General features: G+C 42.2%; 1 protein-coding gene across 1 annotated transcript in view; it reads right to left on the bottom strand.

Moving 5' to 3' along the window:
* Positions 1-19871, bottom strand: part of LOC130205218 (ephrin type-A receptor 5) — a 68396-nt gene that overhangs the window by 36133 nt on the left and 12392 nt on the right. Inside the window, exon 3 of the mRNA XM_056432442.1 lies at positions 11167-11887. Within this exon, the coding sequence (XP_056288417.1) occupies positions 11167-11887 (721 nt within the window). The remainder of the gene's footprint in view (positions 1-11166; positions 11888-19871) is intronic.

Genomic DNA, 19871 nt, shown 5'->3' on the forward strand with positions numbered 1-19871 from the left:
AAGGCTGTGAATACTTATGTACATGTTATGTTTTCGTTCTTTATTTTTAATAAATGTGCAAAAATGTGCAAAAAACAGTTTTCACTTTGTCATTATGGGTTGTTGTGTGTAGAATGTTGAGGAAAATAATGAATTTAATCCATTCTGGAATAAGGCTGTAACATAACAAAATGTGGAAAAAGTGAAGCGCTGTGAATACTTTCCGGATGCACTGTATATATATATATATATAGCCTGCTCCGTTTGACTGTTTTCGTTTAACTATTTGTCTAAGGATTTACCACCCACAGGCTAAAGGGGGCATTAAGGTCAGAGCAGCCAGCTGAAGGCTGAACGTTGGATGTGCTTAAAATGCCACAGGGAGTGAATAAGAACATGCATGTTCAGTGTGGAATCAGAGCGCTGGAGGGGAGCCTTACAGTTTGTGGTGCGGCTGTCGGGAAAAGAAAAACAAGTCGACTAAATTAGATTCATGAAAGGTCAACTGGATTAATGTGCATGTCACTTATTAGCGCTTTCATTTAAACTGTATGGACCACATGGAAACCATCTGTAATGTCTCTACTCTAAATGATAAACCTATACACCTTTCAATAAGCTTGAATTCCAATATGCATCTAGTGATTTGAAGAAACTAGATATTTTACAGATGTTATAGTGCAACTAGTATGGCTCTATGGATGGCATTCATTTGGGCGATTTAATAACTATTCATCTTGAGCCAACATCATTTCGATGGTTCTACATGTCCAATGCTTTCACCCCTGACCTAATATCTGCAAAGTTAATGACCATTCCTATCAGGCTCAGCTTTTTGCTTCAATTCATTTAAATGTTCACTCGCCAACACGCTAAATCAAGAATTGAGCACAGTAATTATTATTATGAGACATCAGCACGTCGCCACTGTCTGTAACTTTGCATGCTGATGTAATCATTTAGCTATGGAGGGATGACGATGGAGCCGTTAGCATTGCCGTTGACTTTCAAGTCTTTTTTAAAAGATCAAACAATGCTATGTGACTTATAAACACACAAATAATACATCTATGGAGCATATACACCCAGTTGTGACTTCTTAAGTCTTTAAAAGAGCAGTACCATATATCGCCACTCTCAAACACAGTCTTACTCGCCTCGAAAAAATTTATTTTCTTTATATTTTGAAATAATTAATTTCCTTCACTTAATTTAATCATCTCTTCATTACTCATCCTGTTAGATGCTCGGATGAAACGTCTCCAGATGAAAGGAAAGGCTTAGGTCTATGGATGAGGTGCTTTGCTTGGTAAATTGTCTTAAAGGGACACGCTCACTCATCTTTGTATCTGAGCAAACACGGACATGCACACTCTTGCTGTGGTGAGATTAGTTATGGTCATGACTCATGGGCGGCTGGCTGAAACGGCTCATTCTTCATTGAGAATGCAATGTGAATAAACAACGTTGGTGGCATTAGTGTGTGTGTGTGTGTGTGTGTGTGTGTGTTGCCCTTGGGCAAGCTGTCTTTCTGATGCCACGCAGCTCTTAATGCACAGCACAAAGGGTAATAGGTAATTAATATGCAACACACACTAATGTGCCTGCAACCATTTGCGTATGTGTGTGTGTGTGTGAGGTTAATACGTAATTAATATGCATCACACACACTGGCATCCCAAGCAATTAAGGATCCAGCGGTGTCTGTTGATGCTCCCTAACGAGCGTCCTCTTTAATTGGAAACATTTTATTGTAAACATGTTGATTTATATGACTGGCTGTCTTTTGGTGGGATTAGAAGGAGTAAGCGATAAAGGCAGAGGGAGAGAGGCACACTCGAAAGGGGGGAGATGGAGGGGTGGTGGAACAGAAGTTAAAGTTAAGGGCCACTGTGAATCAATTTGAACTAGAATGGGCACTCGGGAGAGCGCATACCTTCGCATATCACAAGATTGGGCAGTGAATTATGAACATTTTGGCATTAGTTGCCAATTGGATAAAAATTGACCGTGCTATGGTAAAAAGAAGATTTTAACCTTTCCATGACCTTGACCTTTGACCCGATTGATCCCAAAATCTAATCAAATGGTCCCCGGATAATAACCACTCATCCCACCAAATTTCATGCGATTCGGTTTAAAACTTTTTTTGTTCTGCGAATAACACGCATACAAATAAATAAATAAATAAATACACGGCGATCAAAACATAACCTTCCGCATTTTCAATGCGAAGGTAACTATGCTGTTGGGTAGCAATGCATCATATCACATGCTTAACGTAGGTTGTGTGAAGATGAACTGCAGAGTTTGTGCAGCTATAATCGGCCAATGAATGCGGATTAAAAAGTGTCATTTTTTGGAGACATTAAGTGTAGTAGAAGTATAACGTAACATAAAATAGACATGCCCAAGGAAGATTGTTCTTCATTGCGCAAACAATATTTAAATTACTCTTACCGTCGTTACATTCTAACACTGAATTTCAAACGGAGCTTTAAAGTAAGACAAAATAACAACAAAAAACTGAACAAATGTCTCGCACTATTTATCGAACGTGACATGAACTCATATTTCCATCGTCTGTCACTCTTCCAACTGTGCACGGATTCAGCAGGATTGGCATTGAAGTGAACTTTGACAGAAGAAAGCCCAAACATGGTGAAGCCGAGTTTCGACAAAGCCCACATTGATATTCTCAGATACTTTTGTGAACAAATAAATCAGACAAGGAAACGCAGTAAATATCCTGTTCCTGCATTTGTCCCACAGCGAGCCGCCGGCCCAAAGGAACATAAACAAAGCATGTGTGTTGTGTGTGCGTGTCTAGTTGTGCGTGTTTGCATGAATGGTGTTGTCATACCTTCATGCATTACTGTTGCATTGCTGCGTTTGTGCGCATGGTGATGCACGCTCATATTTGTCTCTGCCTGTGTGTGAACACAAACAAAGCCAGTGGATAATACCGCAACAATACACAATCAAGTCAATGGGGTTTCCTGTCTGTTTGGAGGCGGAGATGGTGGTCATTGTTCAGCACCCATTTATTCTCAGGCCACAAGCCAACACCCAGAGGTCCGCCAGGTCACATGAGCTTTCCAACATTAATCAACGTATTCCCCCAGTAGGGAGAGATTAAACATTAGCAATACATCATCATGTTGAATCAAGTGTCAAGTGATGCTTACCAACAATGCCGTTTCAGCTTTGTTTTTTTTGTGATCTACTTGATAAATGTACGAACGCACAACTGCAAAAACGCAACACAAGGGCCCACAGATTAGGTGTCCAGGGGTCAGGATCTCAGTGCCGTTACAATACTCCTGAGACGTGTGCTGGAGGTGGAGGGGCTGTCGGGTCAGACATAAGGGTGCGAAATCGGTTACGAGATCGAATAATAATAATTTATTTTGACCCATTTAAATGGAAGTATGCGGGCCATTTGGCACATCAATATTACATCTCAACCTTTATTCACCAGATGCTGTTTGCACTTTCACTCCATTGCCAGGAAAATGTGTTTTGATGTATTTCTTAACAGCCAGATGTTGTAATTTAGAGACGACACATTTGTGTATAGCCAGCATATTTTACAGTGACTGTATATTTTTCTCACGGCGCATGGCAATATATATCAAAGTTTGAATTAAAAAAATGTAGAGGCAAACGCAAGTTCATACAGCGTTTCACCCCCCCAGGTAAGGAGAGCGTCAGTAAGGTAAAATAAAACATGCATATATGCAATCAAAATTCTACTCCATCTGAATCCAAGTGTGCATGTTTTTCAACAACCTCTTTCCAGACTTCTAAAGAAAGTTCAAGGACAAAATTATTATTTTTTTTAATCTAAATGTCAACCTGTTATTGTTTTGTCGAAGCGTATCATCTGGGAAACTCATCGGATGACTTAAATGCATCAAACGTGTCCACAACTACCAGTCTAACCAACCAGTCCCACAGGCCAGCGCTGACTGGACCTCCGGAGACGACCGGGCTTTCATGGGAAGTAGCTGGCTCTGCTGAATGAAGCATTTTATTAATATTTCAAACTGCAGGAGTGTGTGTGTCTGTGTGAACTCATATCTTTGAGAGGACACTGCGTCTGGCCAACATTTCTTCAAAGAGGTGTTTGAGGGTTTAGACTTGGTTTTAGAGGTGAGGTTAGATTTAGGTTACGGTTAGGTCAAATGCAGATAGGCACCTAGTTATGTTGATTATGGCTGAAGATGCTATGGAATGCACAAGGTCAATTGGTGTCTTCACAAGTATAACACACAACATGTGAATATGTGTGCATGTTAGCAGGGGGGAGGGGTACAGGGAGGAAGCACTTCTGGGAAAGTCAGTTTACCCAACAAGCACTCAGGAAGCACTTTAGTTGTCATGACAGCATCACCACGTTGAGATGATGGGGTGATGGAGAGGGGGCTAAGAAGGAAGATGTGGAGGATAGAGAGAGAGAGCGGAGTGTATTGAAAGAAGTCCGGAAGCAGCTTCCAATTGAACAGGATCTTAAAAGATGAATGGCAGCTCTTTATGCAATAAATCCAGTCGATTCATATTTCAGGAGATGACGGAATCAAAGAAAGGCTTCCTGCCACTTGCAGATTTTTGCAATTCACAACGTCTTTCCATCTGAACTGAGGGATGAGTAAAGCCTTCTGAATACCGAAAGCGACAATTCCAAAAAGGCACACGGCAATAGCTGCAGGGAGCAAATATAAGACTGGCGACGCCATTCAGGTTCAGCGGGTTCAGATTAAGACATTTGCATCTGCATGTCTCAGTTGCAACCATGACACGGGGGCTAATATTGATGGTTAAATGAGCAAAAAATAACTAATGAGAAATAGAAACATTACACTTTTTTTTCCCAAACAAATTACTTTCTCTTGTGCGAGATGGGTGAAAAGTTTAGCTCGACACAAAGAAGAAGAAAAAATTTATAAATAGCGAACCGAATTAATTAACGAAAGCAACCCATGGCCAGGAGGTGTTGGAAGTCAGACCCGTACCAGCGCATTTTGAATGGGTGTGTGTATTTCTCGTGTTACCCGAGCCTCTGCAATACCATCGTCACCATCAACCGCAGGGCCCACACTGAAACTGTGAGCCGCTGGTTCGCTACTCCTAAAATTCCCGAGGGGGAGAAGGCAAGAAAGCTCCCCCGCATTACTCCACCAGTGAGACAGTTGCTGATGGCAGCACCGCCGTGCCCAGATAGAGTTTGAAATAACGCTAAAGTGACAGGCAGGCAAACACGGAGGAACATCAGGGGAGCCCCGACACTGAAACAAAGTATTGTCGAGGGGGATCCAGCTCCAGCCGTGACACACTGAAGACGGCGCTCGAGGAACGGAATGCTCCGGGGTATTGTTCGTCCCCCAGTGAGCGGCAGCTCATCATTTCGTACGATTATTTTAATTGATGACGCCATCAGTCGTGCTCGTTGTCGTTCATATTACTCATCTTCTGCAGTCATCCTTTTACTTCTTCTCTGCATCCGCCCCCCCCCCCCCCCCCCCAAGTCTTTTCTTCTGTCACTTGAATCCAGTGTAGCCTGAATACGAACGTCACAAAGCTGTCAGTCAGGATTCCATTGAGTCTTTATTTCATCTTCTCAACATGGCATTCACTCTTATTCCATCTTTCCATCATCCAATTTAGCCCTTATTCCATTGGACCAACAATGAATTCCAGGCCTTATTCCATCATGACCGTGTGCCACTTAGCTCTTTTAGTGGCATTACAACATGTCACTCAGCTCATGTGACAAATATTCCATCACACTCCATTCAACCTTTCATCCATCTTTTTTTGATAATTTTTTTTTACTCACGTTTCACTACAGCAACATTGTCTGTAACCAAAATCCCATCATTCACACAAACAATCAATCATTCACTTCCTTACTCCCCCATTTGTTTTAATGGTTTGTATATGTATGGTTTTGATGATGAGTATTTTAATTTTTTCAAGTGAAAGTAACATATCCTATCCTCAGAAAGCCAGAAATCTCGTAAATTAGTTCTGACCAACCCAACTTGTATCAAGATGAACACCTTATCCAGGTCTCTGGTCAGCATGCTGCTACATAATCAGCTACATTTGTCACTTAAAGAATGATCAAATCTGAGTTACATGTTTTAAATTTATATGTTAAAATGATATTAAGGTTTAGTCGTAGTATAGTATTGTGGCTTTCATCTTCTATTACTGGAGGTCAGACGGAGAAGCCAAATCCAGCGGAGGGTTTAATGCAGTCCTGGCAGCCAAGACTACACACAGTCAACAAATGATCAAACAATGACAGAAATTGGCTTAGAATAATTGACAACATTATCTGTAATGTTGTACCTTATTCCAAGTCAATTTCATAGGCAGGATTAATCATGCTCCACGCACGCATCATACCACGAATATGATCCAAACCATTCAGCTCTTATTCCAAGAACCCAACATGCAATTTACACATTGCTCCAATGTTTCATTCAGACATTATTCCCACATTCCTTCGAGTGTTCATTCAGCCTAAATCACATCTGCGAGGCTGAACTCAATCTACAATACACCCCCCCTCCCTCTCCCACCCCACACTCGTCCCTCATCCATCTGCCCAGTTCTATCCTCAGTTATCCTTCCTCTATTGCAATCACTGCTGAAACAACACTCATCCATCTCTGTCTCTCTGCCCTCACACCCTGTGGTGAGAAACCTTCAATTTATCTTGGGTCTCCTTGTTGTCCCATCACTTCCCCCCGCCACCCCGCCACCCCACCCTCTGTAATCCTCTCATCCGTCCCTCTATCCATCCATCTAGCCGTGGATGCACTCCCCTCCTCCCCATCCCCCCTCTTTAGTCTCACTGGGCTGACAGTGTTGCAGGCCATCACCAATTATCCCAGCTAAAGTGGAGCATATATATATATAAATATATATACATACACGCATACATCTCACACAACCACATGCAATATCTTTAGAAGTGATCCGACACAATAACAAACATCCCCGGTGTCAGGAGACAGTGTCGCCATACGCTTCGTATGTAAATGTTGGCACCGTCTGTGTGCAACTTTTGCAACTCTGGCACTCAAATGAACGCATACTATGGAAACAGAGGATCAGTTTAATCCTCCGATGCCATACGAGTAGATCACAAACAGTACTCCAATAAACAAAACACGGAGTCCGGACAATAGCAGAACAGAGCAGCGAACAACAACACCAGTCCACAAAGCATTTGTGGACAGATGTTACTGTGCAGTGAGTGTTATGTCCAACAATCTTCAGTATTTCCCCCGCTATGGAAACTCCTAATTCTGGTGTATTGTGGTTAAATGTATTCCATAAACACAGGTGTACTATTGTGAGTAAATAGACTAATAAGACATAAGATTGTTGATGGATTTAAAAAAATGTTTTAGATAAGTGTCCCTGGAGAGTGCTGATAGAAAGTGGCAACAGCAAATTGGAAGAGTGGGAGGGAGAAGCAATGAGTGATAAAGAAAAATTGAGAGATAGAAAGACAGGAAAGGAGGACAGCACAGGGAGGTGTAGACAGAAAGCAAATGAGTGAGACAAAGAACTTGAGATGAGAAAGCGGGGGAGGAAGAACTGTAAGTAACGATTTCTGTCCTACATCCAGCGAGGCTGCGTTGAATCACGCTCTACTAGGCAGCACATGCAGCCACATTGTACTCCGACCTGCAACCCACTGACTCACCGACGACTGTAAAACAAAGATGCTTAAAGCCCCAACGGCTGAACAGGCCGTAAAATAGAAGTTGGTTATTATCAATATTGAATGTCTTTGTTCAAACAGTTTTCTTTTTTTCCATATAATAAAGACGGCAATATTCAGTGCGAGGGCAAAATAGACATAATAGAGTAGGTATGAAACCACTGGACCCAGTGCAGGTTTTTATATCTAGAGAGACTGATGTAAAAGCAGAATCCGTCTCTAAAATACACAAAGAGGCCGTGTGGAGTCCAGGCAAGCTTTCAAAAGGGAATTTGGACTCTTAATACTGCAATGCGAACGAGCGAAACGCACACGAACAAGTGTTTTCCGAAGCAGAGAACACTTAGTTACAAAGCTCAGAGAGGAAATCCTGCCATGTTTCTCTCTGTAGACTCTTTCAAAGGCCGTCGTTCTCGTCTGCATGCAGAACTGAAAAAACCATCTCGTCGCTTCAACAATTGCTCAGAGGGTGTTTCTACTCAGACGGCTCACGAGTAAGTCGGTTTACTTCTTTCGGCTGTACGTATGGACCACGATACAACAAAAAAGAAAATCAATCAATTCTACTGCGACCAACAGATATGTTTTTCATTCTCAACGTTCAACCAATTGAACACATTTGCATATCACAAAGCTTCATCTTCATGGAATGCAAAAATCATTAAAATTAAAATGATTTCGTCCTACTGGCACCTCAGTTTTCCTCCGTTGCAACGCCTCTGGCCAGAAAACGGGTCATGAAAGAAACACGGTGGCCGGGTCAGACTATAATCACATCGTCATCTGACCGACGCCGTCGCACCACTTTGGCGGACAGAGGTTCAAATGGAATGCCACTTTCCGTCCGTCTCCTTTGAGCTTGTTCTATACCAGAAGAGACTCACTTGTGGTTTTTAATTGATATCTGATGAAACAAAAAAATACTGTTTTAATCTTCGCTGCTGCCCACACCAGCTCCATACACACACAACAACCTTTCCAGTCACACGCGTAATGGTTTTTTTCTCCATGAAAAAGTGTGAATACATTTTAAGCATACTAATAGGCTTCTGATTATTGTGAATAATCATTTAGCATCATCTGCCCATCATCATGAAGATTAGAAACATGATTTCCTTCATTTTGGGTTTATGGCCTTTTGCACACTATGCCGATGACACTTAATTTTATTGTATTTTATTCATGTATTTATTTGAACAGGGGCCGTACACATCAATCAACCCAGGGGTAAATATGTCAGTCTTAGCTAAGGCTACATTTCAACCGCAGTCCCTGTGGCCAGATATTACAAGCCATCACTAAGGGAGAAAATTGTTATCACAAAAACATCATACAGGTTAAGATCAAATATAGGCCTAATCATAAAAAATAAAAATAATAATATATCTAAATCTCGAACAGGGAAAACATTCTAAATATATACTCTTTATAAATCTATGCATTTAATTTACCTTTTTCCTGTGCTTGATTTCATAGTTTAAAGTGCTGCTAAAACACATACTTCTATAACTGCAACAAAGTCTACACAAACAGATATTGCACATACAGCTGACAGTAAATAATAATTTTCAAAAAGTATTTTAATTCAACGAACCATTAAGAATATTAATACCAAGAATCGACAGCCATGCGTGTGGCTCTGTGAGGCTGCACTTACAGAGGCTACCTACTGCTACCGTCAGCTCGCTAAAGCTCACAACGGAGGGATGGGTCAAACAATCACGGGACTTTCACCCAGGAGACCAGTGTTGGTGTCCTGCGGGAAACCAAACATCAGCGTGACTACTTTGAATACTCAGGGCCACTGTGTGTAAGCTGCTGTATTTGAGCAGCTGGGTGAGAGTATATGTTGGAATATCTGTGTCAACGTACACAATGATCCATCCAACCGTTAGAGAGAAAAAGTCAAACCATGAGGATCTTTGGCGTCTGTCCAAAACCACTAATCTAATTAGTTGGATGGATATTTGAGGCTCGATGAAGGTGGTGGTTGATACGAACCACCGACAAAGTGCCAGTAACTCCGAGTTGGAGAGAACAAAACTGCAGTCGGCATTATGTGGTGTACTATCGTAAAAGCTTTAGTAGGTCAACAACTGAGGCACATTGTCAATCATGCAGAAAACTAGAAGTCCAATCCAAGAGCCCAAAATGTCAGAAATGTTTATGGCAATACCAAAGATATAAATTTCTTCGTATTCTGAGTTTTTTTCTTCTACAAACATAAAGACTTTACTCAAACGCAACATATACTATGTTCCCTTTGAGTAATACTATGTTCCGTTTGAGTACAGTACACAGTTACATAACATCCTCAAAGCTGCTTCTCTCATGAACACAACACAAATTGGTTTGATGTTTTTTTTTGTTAATACTCATGGCCACAACCGGAAAAAACTATAACTGTAACTGTCTGCGTTACCGGACAGCCGGTGGCAGTATGACTTCAGGCAGGCCAGTGGCGCTCTGACAGCTCCCCCTAATGATCTCTCCACAGAGACTCCATGTCTGACGGAGTTAAGCTGGAGATAGTGCACACTTTACTACACCATGGTTTATTATTATGCTGCTACTTCTGGAGGCTTGGTGTGATGAATTCAATAGAATATCTGATTTGTGAAGTGCTCCCTGAAAGCACGGAGCCTTGAACACCACCAAACAACCTCCCTCTTAAAAAGCCAATACATGATTTATGCTCATGCACACAAATTAGAAAAGCTAGAGAAATAAAGCAAAAAATGTGGTGTTCAAGAGTCGGCCGTGTGTAGCGGGACCAATTTTTGTGTTCATCGCTCGAGGATGACACTCGATTGGTGGAGATGAAACACTCGAGAGCGACCAAATAATCACACATTTCGATGTTCCAGGCTTCACGGCGCTATTATAACTTTGCTGTAATCTTTTCTGAAATTTCCGCCACGCCACTCAGAGATGCTCTCGGTTGCTCAAGTAGAGTCTAGTGTTTTGAGTCTGAAGATTGAGTAATTTAAAAGACGGCGCAGGGGAAGATTGGAGAGGAGTGAAGGGGAGGAAAATAAGAGAGGACCTGGGCGCCCGTGGAAATGGCAGTTAAGGTCATCGGTGGGAATGTTTGGGCTCGAGTCGGAGCGGCAAAGTGCTGCCGGACTCGGGGGAATTCCCTCCGCGAAGAGATGCACACAGACGCACGGCAAGAAACACTGAGTCAAAGAATAAAACCGTCGGTGCACACACTGTCAAGCACACAATGCTAAAAACCAATGTGTGCATGGATGTAAAAATAAACAAACGGGATGAAGATTGCAACCCAAAGCAAACAGTCACGTACACACAAACTCAAAAAAGAACAAACATGTGAACCCAGTGAGATGATTTGAAGTGAAACTGCTGTCAATTCAAAAAAAGTAATCGATGATTCAGTAAACCAGCTATTCTCACCACTTCTCCAATAATCATCCTCTTACCTTGACACGATCCGTTGATTTCCTCAAATCCCGACTGGCACACGCACTTCCCGATCGGCACCAGCCATTCTCCCTCCGTGCTGCAATGCATCCTGGGAGGCTCATACAAAGGCAGGGAGTTATTGACGCAGCGGCCCACGACCTCCACCAGCTGCGAGGCCTCCGAGCCCGGGATGGTGTCAGGGAACTTGGCCAAACTCTTCACCAGAAACGGGCAGCGTTTGTAGAAAACGCGCACGGAGACCAACGCAATACAGGCCCCCAAATCCTGAAACGCCAGGTAGACGCCCTTCTGAGTCAAGGGGCCCAAGTCGCGGACTTCGGTGTTGAGTTTCATCACGCGGTCCCCGAGGTCCAGCTCCGTGAAGCTCTCGTCGGCTGCTATGGTGTCAATTTTGATGTATCGGCTCTCCTTCATCGCCCGGTTTTCCTCCTCCGACATCCCCGTTCCATCCCTCATCTCGCCGTCCTCCATTTCCTCTTCGCCCAAGTCCGTCTCATAGTAATACATGTTAAACGTCTCCTTGCAGGTCCCGACCCCGCCGGGCAGGCTGTTGCAGTCTCTCAGGGTGAACTTGAGCTCGATGAAGACGCGCTGGGCGCCCTCGGTCAGGATCCAGTTGGTGTGGAGCCAGTTGTTCTGGTTCTGCTCCATGACCCGGCACACTTGGTAAGTGTGGATCGGAGCGTAGTTCTCGTCCACTTCCCCGATCTCCTCCCACTGAGAGAGAGAACAGAGGGGGGATCATGAGGAAAGAGCACAGAAGAGAGGGAATATACAACATAACAGGATGACTTCCATTTGAAGACAGGGAGGTGGAGACGGCCGTATACAACCTCATTCCTTGTTTGGCTCTGACCGACAAGTGGACGATGCATTAAGCTCCGTTACTTGACTAAAAGTACCAGAACAGCAGTGTGAAAAAACTCCATTACAAGTAGAATTCCTGCATTTTAAATCATGTTCATGTACAAACTGTAGAAAGTAAATTATCCCTTGTGATTGATATATTATTATTATATGTTACACCATTAAATTGTTGAAAGCGATGCATCAACGTATAAGTAGCATTTTACAGTTATACAGTAAAATACAGCGACTACGTTTTATACACTATGGTAGTTTGGTCGTGCCCCCGTTGTCGGGTCATAAGATACAGTTCAGCTGTCATGACATGCGAAGGGGGGAAAAGGAGTTCTGATACACAAAATCATATTCAGTTTAGACTTTAATTCTTGTGAAATTGTAGATAAATGTACCTTTTTAAGCTTTAAACATTTGTTTAAATAAGAGAACAATTTCTGGAAATGTGAAAATGTGACACACCTCTTGTATTGTCACAAGCCCACAAGGTTGAATCTCAAACTTTGCATTGTATTTAATATGATTTATATGTGTATTTATTTATTTATTTATTTGTATGCGTGTCCTCGCAATAACAAAAAAGGGATGATTGGTTATTAACTGGGACCATTTGATTTCGATTTGGGATCGATCGGTCAAGTCAAGAAAAGGTCAAAATCTTCTTGAATCGCATGAATTTCCATCTTCTTTTTACCCATAGCGTCAATTGTTATCAATTGGCATGTAACTAAATAAAAAATGTTCATTTTGTTTATGTGGAATCCTAAGCTAACAAGTAATGAACAACTGTAGGATAAATATCAGTGGTTTAATGAGTTAAATATTTCCCACTGTTGTGAAATGAAGTAGAGGAAGAACCTCAGAATTCTACTGAAGTTCAACGCTTAGTAAAAATGGCATCAACAAAACTGATATCTGTGCCAATATCAGAATATTTTGGATAATACCCAGATATGATACTAATACATTGATGAATGATAACCAAGGAAATGAACCTGTTTGCGAGGCTGACGTGGTTATAACCACACGCTGACAGGGAATAAAGTGTGTTTGTGTGTGTGGGGTGCGGGGGGGATCCTCATCCCTTTCATCTTGTTTTCTCCTACTGCAACAGACAGAAAAGACTGAGACAGTGATATGCGGGTCTAATATGTATTTAACATTAATTAGGGGCAGAGTTCTTGTCAGCAAAAAAGATTAATTTACCTGTACTTAGTGTGTTCATCAGCGTGTAGTGCACAGCCATACCTCCATAAAGCGTGTATATGTGTGTGCGTTCCTGTCTGCATGTGTGCATATATGTAAATGATTCCGTCAGTGTTCAAGCGCGTGTGTGTGCGTGTGTTCATATATGTAAATGTTTCCGTCAGTGTTCATGTGTGTGTGTGCGCGCGTGTGTGTGTGCGTGTCAGACAGCAGCATTAATTCCCTCTGCAAGTCTCCTGGGAGGTGGCTATTATCTGCATCACTAGCACTCTCCCATGGCTAATACAGGCGCTTCATCATGTCACTGTAATATGGCCAGAGGGACCAGACTATGATCTGGTGTGAAAGCTTAATAGCCCATATTAATCAACCTTCTGTCTCTCTGTCTGACTTGTTTTTCCCCTCCTCCTTCCTCCGTGCTTTTAGTCGGCTTCTCTTATTTTCTGCGTACTATGGCTCTGAATCATTTGTGGATGTGTGTGTTTGTGTGTGTTTGTCCCTCTTTGTGTGTGTGTCCACGCTTTCATCTTTTAGAGGACCAATATGAATTTTAGGCATCAAGAGTAAGGTCATCTCTGGAAAGTGATGACTTAAAATAATAGTAATCGAGTGAAAGTGAAAGATTTCTCAGCGCCACATTAGCTTAACTTTAAGATGTGTTTTATTTCTGTCGGCTAGTTTTTATTTAATAATTTTTTCCCCCCACTGAGTTATGAGTAGGAGAATATCCTGAAGTGTGATTTGATGGATTATATTTGTTGGATTATGTTCCATTTGATTACTTCTGTTGAGAGTCCTGCTACATTGCCAGAAAGAACGCCAATTTAGTAAATAAATTAAATATTGCAACAGTTGAATTAATTATTTTCCACGTTGTCTGCCTGTCTGGTAATGTGGACAAAGAGCCGTCAGGACTGTGGTACTTATTCAAGATATACTTTTTGTGAGGACAAAATAAAGTGAACATGGTCTTACTGTTGAAAATCATACCGCAAAAGGTTTGGCCCACGTTTTCTAACCCCATCTCCAGAAAGAATGTTTATTTATCTCATACATTGTGAAGAAAAAACCATTTTTGAACATATTAAGAGTAAAGGTTAGACACAGCCTGGGTAAAGGTTAGACAAAGTCCATTATGTCCTCACAAGTATACTGTAGATGCTCGAGTGTGACTGAGTCCTGACCTCTCCCAGAGTCCAGCCCAGTCAGTCCCAGTGCAGACATTAAGCCTCTTACTGGTTAGATCCCACAGACCCACCAGTCTGCTCCGTGCTTTACACAGCTTAACCCTCCTGTCGCCTTCGGGTCAATTTGACCCGATTCAATGTTTAATGTCGGTGTTCTTTCGGGAGTCAACAAACAAACATAAAGTACCTCACACTTAAACTTGGAAAACAATATTAATTCTAATAATTTTCTGGAGATTTTAATAGCTGGGGTTATATTGACCTCAAGGGTAAAATATGTTAGTAAATATAAAGGTAACAGGAGGGTGAAACATTGAATCGGGTCATATTGACCCGAAGGCGACAGGAGGGTTAAGACAAACAGACACACACCAATCATCATAGTAGCCCAGCAGCGACTTTTGCAGACGACCATCTCCAGTTTAGCCTGGAACCAAATGGGATCAGTATAAGTGTGGTGGCCTTAGTTGCCACTGGAAGTCTCCCACTTTGCAGCTCTACTGTAATAACAGTGTTTGAATACTAATGTAAATTGTCATGACATTTGAACTGGAGCCATCTGCAAGTTTGAAAATATCACACAGACACACACATGTGTGTTTATATATATATATATACACATATATAACTCCTTTGTGTTTCCTTGCAAATCTAGAAATGAGACATTAAGCAACACAAACTAAACAAATGGCTATTGTGGATTGATAAAACAGCTGACTTGATACAGTAGTCACTAGTCACAGAAGGAAGAGACTGATGACTTTGAACTTGGTTTTTCCAAGAATGAGCCAAGTCCAAATGCTTATAACATGGGATCTTTAACACTATTGCACATGGTGTTAGGGAAGGAGGGGGGTGGGGGCTTCGAGGTCATTCACAAAGTTTGGTGAAGCGAGCAACATACTAACACGGGGGGCTCGGGACCAGCCACACTGAGGCACCGGCGAAACAATAGTGTAGCTTTTATAATCTCATCTGACGGCTACATTTGACAGCAGATCTACTTCTGCTTGACTTATTTCTTTCCCTCTGATTCTGTCGTGCTTGTCACCATCCATTTGTTTTTTTAAACGTTATAATGAAATCTTCGGTCCGGCCACCTCACTTTAATGCAATTCACATAACTTCTTCTTAAAAAGGGTCACTTCATTCATGATTCCAATTTTTAAAAAAGGACAACAATTTCCTGGTGGGATCTCGCCACAATGACAATTTCAGGTTCATACGATAAACTTTCTGCATATTTGTCTCTAGGACTGTTTCTTTCCTCAAGATCCCACTTCCTCAGAATAATGCAGTTTGCTTTGCACAGCGTCGATAGAAAAAGAAATGTAGACAGCAAAGAATGCGAATTATTGTTATTTTTAAGGAAGGATTTCTGACAGGAACAATATGCCAGTGGCTTACATTATATGGAGGTTGGAAGCAGATGCTTCAGGGTCAATTATCTCAACACATGACACCAAAATGATCTGCATGGCCAGCTACCACGAGCAGTCTGATGTGTTTTGGTGGGAATCAGGTAAATTGATACCATTCAAAGAACAAACTGTTCTCGGTCCCAACGGTTGCGAAAGGTCCCAATAATGGGAGGTTCTTAATTTCAGGCCTTTTAGACCTCATCATCACACAGCGCTAGCCTCGATTTCAGTCCGCTCCCTTACACTGAACGGTCCCTGAAGGCATCCCTCGAGCTCCTCATTAGTGTGTGTGTGTGTTTGTTTTGTTGACTAGTCTGTGTGTGCGTGTGTGTGTGTGTGGTGGCTGTGCTGAGTGCCCTCCTGGCTCTAAGTCTATAAAGCTGTCCCCAACTTATTATTAGCGCCCATTACCGCTGACCGTCATGACACTGTGATAGAACTGGCTCTCTCCCTCCTGATGCATACGAGAACCCCCCCAGCCCCCCCTCCCCCCCTCTTATTGTGCCTTATTGCTCTGCCTTTTCATGTCATCCATGTCTATCATCATGTTCCCTCTATATGTCCTCTATTCTTCCTTTAATTATCCAATCATAAGTCTAACCTAGAAACGCTGTCCCACCACCACCCCCCACCCCCACCTTCTCCATCTCAGCCACCATTCAACTTTGCAGCTTCTGACATCCCGTCTTCTTCCCTGGCACCGATTTCTGCCATGCTCCTTTCCTTCCATCACTCTTGTCACACCTTTCCCCACCATTCTCCTATATTTGCTCTCCTCTCTCTTTAACGCCACCGTGTCGTCCCTTCTTCACGGTGCCGTCATGTGCATTCAGGGGCAAACCAGGCCTGCTGAATGGCGTAGGAGCTGCAGCACAACTCATTGCTAAGCAAACACTCCATGTCGTGTTCAAACAGCTGCTGCCCTTCCTCGTTAGGGACGGACCGTTTAGGACCCCGACACGTCGGGCCGGCTGTTCGCCGTCACAGTGTCTGTGCCTCGCCATGGCCCAGAGTATTCTGCGGTGTGTTAAGCACCCTTTATCTCTGGTCAATTGAACATGCTGGTCGATGAAAGAGAGACCTCGGCGGCTGTTCAGCCGTTCACCTTATTCTCTGTCTTGCTTCTTTTTCCAGAGCTGTCAACCGTAGTCCCATATCTAAATGACAATGATCATTTAATCATGTCATAAAATAACATGGACATAAAACACTCGGTCAAAGCCTGCAACATATTGCAATGTGTGTCCATCAGAACGACAGGATTGGATTGATAGAAACTAATCAATGTTGGTCAAAACTATTTTTGCAATTACAGCTGCAGAGATTAGTCAATTAGTCTTCAGATAATTAACTGTTCACCGTTTCAATAGTCGATTAAACTAATAATTCATTTATGAAAGCAAAGATGCAAAGTATTCTCTGGGAATTTTATTGCTTAAAATACATTTGTGAATATTAGGATGCTGGACTGTTGTTACATAGATAAGTGATATTTTTCTGACAGCGCCCATTCTACCAGATTCACGGTGGTGGGAAATAGGCGAGTTCATGCAGTAGTCTTTGTGTTTTCTTGTCGAAGAATTTAGGTGACTTGCATCAGTCAGCTTCAGTCAATATGTTCTTAGAGGTCACAGGTGTCAGCCTCTGTACAGGGGGTCATTTACAATGTTTGGATGAAGATGGAGCAAAATGGGAGGTAATTGAGACAGATGGACAGAATGAAATAATCCATATTGTGGGATCCGTCCCTTTAAATGGCAGCTTCCTTCTGGACTTTGGCTTAAGGAAGCAGGAGATAGAAGCATCCACCAAAATGCTTATGATCGGCAACCCACCCAATCTACCAACCAGCACTCCTCCAAGCAACATTAATAGTGAGGATGCACACTTTCATGAGCCAACTAAAATTCCAATGCTATCAATTCAGCATATTCTAACTATGACTAAAATATAGAGCCTCAAGTAAATTCCTGAAACTTTGATGGTTGTTTTCTTCCTAATAATCCTCTTTGCTGTTTGTAATAACCATCTCAAGCTGTTACTGTCTGCCGATCTCCATCTCTCCATCACGGTCTCACTCCACACCCGGCTCTCTGCATTGCCAGACTTCCGTAGTACATTTTGTAAATTAAAAAGGCACTTCATAAGGCCTTTAGAAGAATAACTCTGTGTAGTTCAAGGAGCTCATCATAAATGAGGCGAGAGGTTTTCAGTGAAAACTCAAGCTATTAAACTAAAATGTTTTACAATCTGTTTATTGAAATTTCAAGGTCATCCATCAATATTAAAACAAACGTCCTTTTTAATTTTCACCCACATCTCCTTTTGCTCAAAAGGGACAATGAAGGATGGAAGGAATATGAAGAATGAGAGAAGAGATGATAATGGGGCTGGAGGAGCAAGAGAGTGATAAAAAACCATCTGGAACATGACTAAATAAAACGTCAACATTATATTTCGCCACGGAAGATTGCTGCTGCCAAGTGTGTAGTGTTGAACATGATGGGAATTATACTGGCCGGCAACGATAACGTCTGTTACTCATAATGCCAAACAGGAATACATTACCCATTTGTCCAACATGTTTGTCCCAGAATACATTAATATTTAGAACACTTGGTAATGGAATCTAAATTCCTGGCGTGAGAATAATATATCAAACAGGCAACAGGTTCACTGTTATGCATGTATTCAGCTAATAAAAGTTAGAGGTGCAGGCTGACTGCTGTGTAGATCTGGATGAGAGTTTGGAGAAATTACACAATCGTAATCACAAAAGTGAGAATTAAAAGATAACTGTGGGCCCTCAGACCAGATCTTAGAGGTGTGGTCTTAAATGAAGGCTCAAACCAATCCATTAATCCATCATCCCTTTTCATTGAAAGCTGTCAAGTGCAATAAGCTGAGTGTCTCGCTGCTCTGTCGGGCCGGAGGTCGGCTCTCTTTGTCTCATCTGTGATAACGTTTTGTGAAGCTTCTCCGCATAATGGGATCAGATTGAGAGTGCTAGATACAGAGGACACTGGACTATGACGCCGAGCCCGCCGCCGGAACTCACTAAAATTAATGTGGAATCGGTGTGTGCTTATGCCAAGACGTTGTCGGACACCGTAATTTTCTCTGGCCCTCCCAAATTCGCCGACAGTCGAATCGCATAGCGGAATGTCGCCTTTCAACCGCTGGCTGTCGAGGTGGTGCCCAGCGAATAATGTGGGCTACGTAGACAACTGGAAGACTTTCTGGGGAAAACCTGATCTGATGAGGAGAGACGGCATTCATCCCACGTTGGACGGAGCGCCTCATTTCTGCGAATATGACCAAGTTGATCACCGGACTTAATCTATGACAACCCAGGGTTCAGAGTTGTAGTTTAACACCCTTCTCTGCTCTTCCATTCGAGCAGTTACCCACCCTTGACTTTAGAGTAGAGACTGTGTCTGTCCCACGGCCACTTCAATTAAATAAATCAAAAGTAAGCAGAAGAGGAGTCGTACACAATAACCTTATACAAGTTAACACAATTATTTCAGCAGTGCAACAAAATAGGTCTATTAAATGTGGTCTCCTAAATATTCGATCTCTGTCATCTAAAGCTGTGTTACTGAATGATTTAATATCAGATAATCACATTGATTTATGTTGCCTAACTGAAACCTGGCTGAGCCATGAAGAATATGTCTGCCTGAATGAATCGACTCCTCCAAGTCATATTAATACTCACATTCCTCGAGGCACCGGTCGAGGAGGTGGAGTAGCAGCCATCTTTGAATCGAGCCTATTAATTAATCCTCAACCAAAATTACACTACACCACATTTGAAAGCCTTGTTCTTAGTCTTTCACATCCAACCTGGAAAACACTACAGCCAATTCGATTTGTGATTCTGTACCGGCCACCAGGTCCATATTCAGAGTTTATATCTGAATTCTCAGAATTTATATCAAGTTTGGTTCTTAAAACCGATAAAGTTATTATTGTTGGAGATTTTAATATCCATGTGGATGTTGATAATGATTGCCTTAGTGC

This window comes from Pseudoliparis swirei, chromosome 15 (genome assembly GCF_029220125.1).
Source record: "Pseudoliparis swirei isolate HS2019 ecotype Mariana Trench chromosome 15, NWPU_hadal_v1, whole genome shotgun sequence".
Taxonomy (NCBI): domain Eukaryota; kingdom Metazoa; phylum Chordata; class Actinopteri; order Perciformes; family Liparidae; genus Pseudoliparis; species Pseudoliparis swirei.